Source organism: Drosophila elegans, unplaced genomic scaffold (genome assembly GCF_018152505.1).
Source record: "Drosophila elegans isolate 14027-0461.03 unplaced genomic scaffold, ASM1815250v1 contig_149, whole genome shotgun sequence".
Taxonomy (NCBI): Eukaryota; Metazoa; Arthropoda; class Insecta; order Diptera; family Drosophilidae; genus Drosophila; species Drosophila elegans.
The window spans coordinates 3,326,409-3,334,723 of record NW_024545513.1 but is presented as its reverse complement, the minus strand read 5'-3'; the positions used below and the strand labels follow the sequence as shown (position 1 = coordinate 3,334,723).

Genomic DNA, 8,315 nt, shown 5'->3' with positions numbered 1-8,315 from the left:
TTTTGTCGGGTCAGGTCACCACGTTCATATCTACGAATGCAACTTTTAATTTTCTTATAAACTTAAATATGCTTGTTTTTTAAGTGTAACTTATTCAACTTTTTAATTTTTGGTTCAGAGGGTAGTGAGATGAACTGTCTGCATTTTATAAGCAATACAACACACAAGCAGGGCCACGCTGTCGACTTAAGTACTGTGCACATTTCCGTTTAAAGTAAATTACATTTTATTTGCTTTTAAGTGAATTGTTTTCTTGTTTGTCAGTGGTTTCTGACGACATCATTTGAAAAAATGTAGTAATAATTTCCCACCCAAACCATTTGCCAATTTTGTGTTAACTTGTGGTTTTTATGATTTTGGTTTAATAGAAACTCCATTTAAATCTTAAACCCGGGGAATATAATATCAACAATTTGGTTTTTAATTTCTTTTTATATTTTACAGAAAAACAGAACGAAAAGAATTCCGCGGGATGACTCGAAAACGTTGGCGCCAGGTGTACAAAAATCTTTAATGTATTCAGGAAGTGATTTTGATATGATACTAATCAAAGAAGTCCTCACTGAAGTCGGGTTTCGTTAACAGCGGGCTGTTATAACCGTTTGACAAGTTCGTTGTCGACGAAACCTGCATACTGTGTGGAAAGTCAACATTAAACAATAACAACTACCATCGATATTTCTCAGTTGCATCAACGTTAGCATCAGTTTTATAACTGTATATGATTATATATGTGAAATATCATATCTGCTAACATTTAAAGCTACAATCTAACTTGAAACCCACAACCACAACAAGGAAATTAGTAAATAAATTATCTAAGCGACGATTTTAAGCGGTTTTGTTTAAGTTTTTATTTGGACTCTTTAAAGTTTGTGGGTCCTATGCAATTCATTGCTATTTTATATTTTCTGAATGGTATTTTCTCATACAAGAGATACGATTTATGCACCAAAACGTTTGCATTTTTTATACACATCGTATAAAAACAAAAAAATAATAATATATAATTGAATCAAATGTTTTTAAAATTAATTATGTTGAGGGGAAGATGCAACAAGTTTTTTTTTTGGAATCGATTATTTTCTTTTTAATTTGTCGTAGAAAGCATGATTACCCCAGTGGTGGGGGCTTCGGCCAATTATGAGGAGAACGCTTATGAACTCCGCCGTATGTAAGAGGGAACCTTTTTGCTATCGAATGCTATATTCATTAATGTTTTTCCACCAGTCATAATCTCGACGACCGTATTTTGCCGGAGGATGCTACTCCAAATCGGCAGCATGCCCAAGAAATATGCATGCTGCTTTACTACAGAGATGCATTGCGGATTGCCAAGTTGGTCAGGCCGCTAAAGTCAATCATGGATATCTCGCCCGACAGCGTGAACTTTCTTACCAATCTGGAGTATGTGGATGTGAGCAGTCCGTTTGCAAACTGGAAACCAAAGCCACACCTTTATCTTGCCTGCATACCAGCACCAAAGTTTGCAACAGAGTCCAGGTTTGAAACTGGATCCTGCCAACAAGAATCACAACGGCTGACGTATACCGTGGCCTGCTATTTTCAAACGCTGATGAGTGGAAACTGAAGTCCTTGCCGGATTACCGCCGATTAGGTGTTTTTTGTGTGGACACGGAAATTCATTTGAAGTGGGATGATGAGCGATAGTTCCCAAAGCCAATGTGAACACAACTTCCTGGTGCACAAGCCCATGCGAGACTTTATAATATGTACATATGTATATATTGAAGCCATTTGTATAAATAAATGTACCCACAATTTTTTGTAAAAAAAGAGGAGTCTTTCGACAAGCCAAATTCCAGATCGGGTTAATTTGTAACTCTATGTAGTCTAAACTTATAAAATATTTAACCATCCAATAAACTGTGAAAAAGAAATAACAAACGAACCTTGAAAGACGAAGGGATGTGCCGCTACTAATATTTTCAACGCAACTGTGTATTTTGGGGAGTCACAAAAATTTTAGACGGTTAAAAAAACTATTGCTGTAAAATAAAATTGTGATTATAACTATAAATAAAGGTATTCTGTAAATTTTGTAACAAGTTCATGTAATAAAAAAGAAAAAACAAGGCAAGGCAAAGCAAATAATATATAAATGTTTCTATTAAAATGTTTAATTTAAATAGTGTCACTTAAAAATTTTATAACGGTTTATTTTATATAACAGAACTTGTGTCACATCAAGAAATAATTTTGGTTTAAAATTTGATTGAAAACAATTTCTGACACCTCTGAGAGTAGCTTTTTTCTTCATGAGTAAGGGATATAATAAAAACGATCGTTAAAAATCAATAAGGAGCAAATGATTCGGAATAACAATCACTTTCCACCCAAAGTTGTTAAGTATTCTCTAAGCCAGCGCTTAAAAGCAGTTAAAATACTCAAGCCAAGTATTTTCAAGTCCTTGAAAATTCCAAGAAAAGTGCAAAAAGAAGACGCGGAAAAGATGGCGGCGTCAGAGAAGTGACCTACAGAATTTGAACTACAAATGTGGGATTTTTTTATTCAGCAAAAATTTGAAACTAAACACCCACACAATAGCAACATACATACATATGTATGCATTTACGGATTTGATTTAAAATGTAAGTTATTTGCGCGAAATTTAACTTCAAATGAAATCGACTTCATCTTGCCGGAGAGAGAGAGTAATAGCAAAGGGGAGGAGGAGACAGGACTTGGCATCGTCAAAAATTAAGCAGCGCTTACAACTAATTGACAGTCAATTAAGTTAAAGGTTTATTAGGCGAGCGCAGCGCCTCGATTTGCATGCTACTATTACTATTACTCACCGCATTGTATCCAAATTTTGTGTTAAGAACACTTGCTTGACTCACTATTTTGCGGCTTTCCTTTTGCTATTATTCGATGAATTTTGGCGCCGAAACAAGTTCGATAACGCTAGACGATAAATCGATTTTCGGTGGCTTTCAACATATCGTTTAAAATAATCATAAAGTTAAAGCCAACCGCTTTCAAGAAAATGGTGTAAGAAAAGCTAAAAAAAATATTGAGCAGAACCATTGGGGAAACCAAGACATGAACCACAGGAAAGGTACTATTTTCGACGATAATTTTATTATATTCCTTATCCTAGTCAAATATAAATGGTAATAAAAAACCTAAATGCAATAATCAGCAAGGGAATTGTAGAATCACAAAATAGAATCGCAAAAATATCGTAGCTCTAGTGCTGTATAGCTCTGGAAAGTAGAATATCGAGCAGCTATCTATTTTTTATCATGGTTGTTGTCTGGGATGGCCTTATAACGCTGGAAACGGTTAAATTTTTTGACCAATATGAACCTCCGATTTCCACAGAGCACTTTCAACTTCCGATTTCAGCGGATTTTAACAGATTACGATATGGTTTTTTGAAAAAAGACAAATAAATTTTTTTCGTGGTGAATCAGCCATTTACTTGATACGACATTTTTCTGCACATAGAAATATTATACACATCAAGTGCTGCTTTTTTCTACCCTACATGTAAAGTATCGCATACAATTCATATTATTTTTCACTGCCCACCACTAGCAGACTTCCATCCCTAATAATAAATCCCATCGCTAATTTACTTCTGTTTTGTACCTGTTGTTGTAGTTCTTCTTCTTCTTGGCGCGTCGTTTTGTCTTAGCACTTTTCCGAATGAGGGGATAACTTAAAGAAAATCCGCAAAATGGCCCAGTACACGCCTCACCAGCCGCTGGCCACGCCCACCGCCCAGGAATTTGGATTTCCCTACACACCATATGGCATCCAGGAGCAGCTGATGCAGGAGCTCTTTCAAGTGCTCGAAAAGGGCCAGGTGGGCATATTCGAGAGTCCCACGGGCACGGGCAAATCCTTGACCCTCACCTGTGGCTCACTCACCTGGCTGGCGAGACACGAGGAGATGGTTAGGGCGGAAATGCTGGCGAGGATTGGCGGCGCCAAACTGGAGCTGGCTGAACTGGAAAAGCAGGGCGAACAGGCGCAGGATTGGCTTGAGAGCCAGGCAAAGTCCAGGACACAGCGGGAGGAGCTTCACAAGCTGCAGCACATGCAGCAGTTGCTGGACAAACAGGAGCAGCAGCTGGTGGAGATGAGGAAGCGGGCTAAATCGTTTAAAAAGCAAAGCAGAAAGCAGCGACCCGTGGAAACCAGCCAGGAGTCCAACTCCGACACGGATTCGGAGCATGAAACTGCCGATGAACCAGAGGAAACCAGCGAGGATTACTACCGCCCAGTGCAAATATTCTTCTGCAGTCGAACCCACTCGCAATTAACCCAAATAATTTCGGAGCTTCGCAAAACTCCATATGGTCAGTCAGTGAGATGTATTTCCCTGGGCTCCAGGCAGCAATTGTGTGTTAACAGCCAGGTGCGCAGCCTCAAGCAAGTGGCTCTGATGAACGAGCGGTGTTTGGACATGGCCAGCAAGAGCAAATCGCAGCCCAATCCCAGCAAGAAAAGTCGCTTGGCGACAGGGGCAAGCAGTAGATGTCCGTTTAAGGCTGCTTTCCTGGTGGATTCGCTGAGGGATTTGGCCCTAAGTGAACCCTTGGACATTGAGGAGTTGGCCGGTCAAGGAGCCGCCTGTGGTGGCTGCTCCTACTACGCCTCCCGATCCGCTCTGGAGCAGGCCCAACTGATATTACTGCCCTATCAGCTGCTACTCCAGAAGTCCGCCCGTCAGCAGCTGGGCATTAAGCTCAAAGGATCCATCGTGATTGTCGACGAGGCACACAATCTTTTGGACACTTTGGCCCAGCTGCATGGCGTTGAAATCAACCGACAAAGGCTGGAGCGAGCTAGAGTGGAGATCTCGAGCTATAAGGAGCACTTTCAGAAACGATTTAGCACCAAGAATCTGTTGAAAATCAATCAACTCATCTATATAGTTCGGCGGTTGCTTAAGGCACTCGATCCGGGTGACAACACGCAGACCAACTGCTCGAGAATGCTGCGCACGTATGAGCTAACGGCCGAGGGAGACTTTTTCAACATCGATCTTTGCGAGCTACTGGACTTTTGTGCGCGCACTCGTTTCGCTCGGAAAGTCCAAGGACATGCGGCCAAGATGCAGAGAGAACCACAGCCCAGTGAGAATCGGCCACCGACTTTGTCATCGGCCAGGAGCCTGATCCTCCAGAGATTGGCCAGCGAGCAAACGGAAAAGGAGAAAACGAAGAAGCAGGGCAAGAGGAAGCTAGAGGAAATGGACGATACGGTGGAGGAGCGGCAGGAAAAGGAGGAGCCGCCCAAGGAGCCGCACCTGGAATTAGCTCCCTCACCCATCAGACCATTACTGGCGTTTCTGGAAACCCTTACCAGCAATGCGGAGGATGGCAGGATTTTATTAGACCCCCAACAGGGAACCCTCAAGTACCTACTACTCGATCCTGCAGAGCAGTTTGCCGACATACTGGACGAAGCTAGAGCGGTGAGCAAAGCAAATCACATTTTAACACCTTTTTTTTAAGATTTTTGTAATACTTGCAGGTTGTGATTGCCGGTGGAACCATGCAGCCCACTCAGGAGCTGAAGGAGCAGCTGTTTACCAGCTGCAAGGATCGCCTGGTGGAGCGCTTCTACAACCATGTGGTGCCCGAAGATGCGGTCCTGCCCTTTGTGGTCTCCAATGGTCCAAACCGTGCGCTCTTACGTTTTAACTTTGCCCAGAGGGCTAGTCCAGAAATGGTTCGTCTCTTTACTGCTGTTCTCTATTGATAATTAATAATTATTTCCCAACTGAACTGCAGCTACAGGAGCTCTCGATGATCCTCCAGAATCTGTGCCAAGTGGTGCCAGGTGGAGTGGTTTGCTTTTTGCCTTCCTACGAGTATTTGGATAAGGTCTACGATTACCTGGAACAATCGGGAACCCTTGAAAGGATTACCCGCAGGAAGACCCTGTTCCGGGAGGTGTCTGGATCAGCGGAGCAGCTATTGGAGAAATATGCGCTGGCCATTAAGGCAGCGGGATCAGGAGGCGCCCTACTTCTGAGTGTCGTTGGAGGAAAGCTCTCCGAGGGCCTGAACTTCGCCGACGATCTAGGCAGGGCAGTGATAGTGGTGGGTCTACCATATCCCAATCGCCAGGCGCCGGAACTTCAGCAGCGAATGCGGCACTTGGATGAGAAACTGGGACCCGGATCCGGCAATGAATTCTACGAGAATCTCTGCATGAAGGCGGTCAACCAGTGTATTGGACGAGCAGTTCGTCACATTAAGGACTATGCTTGCGTGTATCTCCTAGATGAACGCTATGCGAATGCCGGTATTCGGAGAAAACTCCCCGAATGGATTTCCCGACACATTGTAGAGGCGAGTGCAGTAAAAGGGGGCTTTGGGGCAGTTCAAGCGCGAACTGCTAAGTTTTTTAAGAGTAGGTAACAAATCTCTTAACCCAAATGTGGAAAAGGTCGTCTAAAAATTGTATTATTGCATTTATTGTTATATTATAAGTCTCATTAAGTTATAGCCTTAAGTTAAGGCAAGGTTTTGATATTATTACGTTGGTAAAAAAAAAAATCATTAAAATTACAATAAGCTGAAGTCATTAAATGTTTATGCATTAAATATTTTTATTATTTTATTTTTTGCGAAGGTAACAAAAGAGGCAGTCTAACATTGTATTATTGCATTTACGGTTGTATTAATAATTGTTTTGGCTTTAAATCATTGAATTTACAATTTATTAAAATCGTTTGATGTATGAACACAAAATATTTGTATTGTTTTAGTTTTAATTTTTCTGTTACAAAAAAAAAACTTCATTATTTACAAGAAAAAACAATATTCATTCTTAAATTCTACACAATAAATACTGTTGTCATAATCTAAAAAAAATATATAAAATGACACTACATTTTCAAGATATAAAATTTAAAAACATATTGAAAGCCTTCTGCGTTTCGAATCGTGAATTGGTCGCGTAATAAATATTAAGTATTTTATTAGTATTATTATTATTTATTTGTATATGATACCAAAATTCTTAATAGGTTTTAAAAAATAACTTGTTTTAAATTTAAATTAAAATTTATCTGGCAACACTGGTATAGGTAGGAATTTTTAGATTGGCGGTGATGCCACATCGACGGCATCCTGGGTATAGTAGCCCTCTTTGCAGCAATTTCGAATAAACATCGCTTTCGTTGCCAGCTCGAACTAACAGAAAGAGAGATGGACGGATAAACATCGATATCTCTGCCAAACATCGATATAACCGATATTTTGGAAACATCGATGTTTGTCCACCTCCAATCTCTAGCGACTGCTGTTTTTTCCGAGTTTTCTCGTTTTAACGCGCAAAAAGGTGTTTGCTAAATGAAACTGAACATGTAAAGCTAACCGGATTCGTGCGGTGGATCGGGGACTTAAGATTCGAGCTGTTCGAGGGCTTCAAAAAACGTCAAAAGGTGTAAACAGCGTAAAAAATCTGTCTGTGTGCGTTCGTGTGAGTGATAGTGCCTGGGTATACACTATGCAGAGGGTGTTATAATTTTGGTCTGAAGTTTGTAACGTGATCGTATATCTTGCTGGCTTCCCCCTCATAGATATATCAATTCGGATCCATTCTTCGAGTTGACTATATCATATAGCTGACAGCTATATGATTGCAAGGGTATTGGAACTTCGGCTTGCCGATGTTAGCCTCCTCTCTCTTTTTCTCTGTATGCAGTTTTATGCCTTTTTCACCTTTTTTTTTATAAACGTTCACCGAAAGAGAAGTTAAAGTTTGGTTGCTCTCTAAAGAGTAAAGTTTCTTTTATTTTAAAAACCTTAATCTTTTATTTACACTCCACACATGTGCGTTTAATGATAAGAGTTTTTGTAAGAGTGTATGGTTGGCTTTTATCATTGAGTGCAACAAAAAAAAAAAGCAAAAAAAGCAAAAACAAACTAGAGTCCGCCGCCGTTGAACAAATATTTATTGTTAATAATCATATTTCTACGACGATGAAAACGAGCAACGTCGCCAGTCTAAGAATTTTTCAAGCCTTGAATTACGGCAACATGAGGTTGAAATTATATAAAGTATTTCAAATTAAAACAAAAAAAGAAACTAATTTGACTAGAAGTCAAAATTAAGAATATTAAATTATTAGCCTGATTATAAAAATTTGAATTCATTATTAATTTATATAATTTATAAAGTGTGTAATCTAGTTATCTATCAAATTCCAAAACTGAAATTGAATAACAAGAGCAAAGTATCTAATGCACCAGCGCCACCCCCCCCCCGCAGAAACCACCTCACCATTTAGTGGTTATTCTTGTTAGTTGCTGTCGCCATTGTTT

The 8,315-nt window shown here is 40.0% G+C and overlaps 1 protein-coding gene across 1 annotated transcript; it reads left to right on the top strand.

Moving 5' to 3' along the window:
• Positions 1–3,606: 3,606 nt before the first annotated feature.
• LOC108138439 (ATP-dependent DNA helicase DDX11) lies at positions 3,607–6,737 on the top strand. The gene is made up of 3 exons (XM_017260640.2): positions 3,607–5,452; positions 5,512–5,709; positions 5,772–6,737. The coding sequence occupies exons 1-3, from the start codon at positions 3,707–3,709 to the stop codon at positions 6,402–6,404; spliced, it is 2,577 nt and encodes an 858-aa protein (XP_017116129.1). The 5' UTR covers positions 3,607–3,706; the 3' UTR covers positions 6,405–6,737.
• Positions 6,738–8,315: the final 1,578 nt, after the last annotated feature.

Excerpts from the sequence above, each read along its gene's own strand:
- LOC108138439 (XM_017260640.2), top strand. The coding sequence starts at position 3,707 with ATGGCCCAGTACACGCCTCACCAGCCGCTGGCCACGCCCACCGCCCAG. Across the intron at positions 5,453-5,511 it reads TACTGGACGAAGCTAGAGCG|GTTGTGATTGCCGGTGGAAC; the intron begins GTGAGCAAAGCA and ends TAATACTTGCAG. Across the intron at positions 5,710-5,771 it reads AGAGGGCTAGTCCAGAAATG|CTACAGGAGCTCTCGATGAT; the intron begins GTTCGTCTCTTT and ends ACTGAACTGCAG.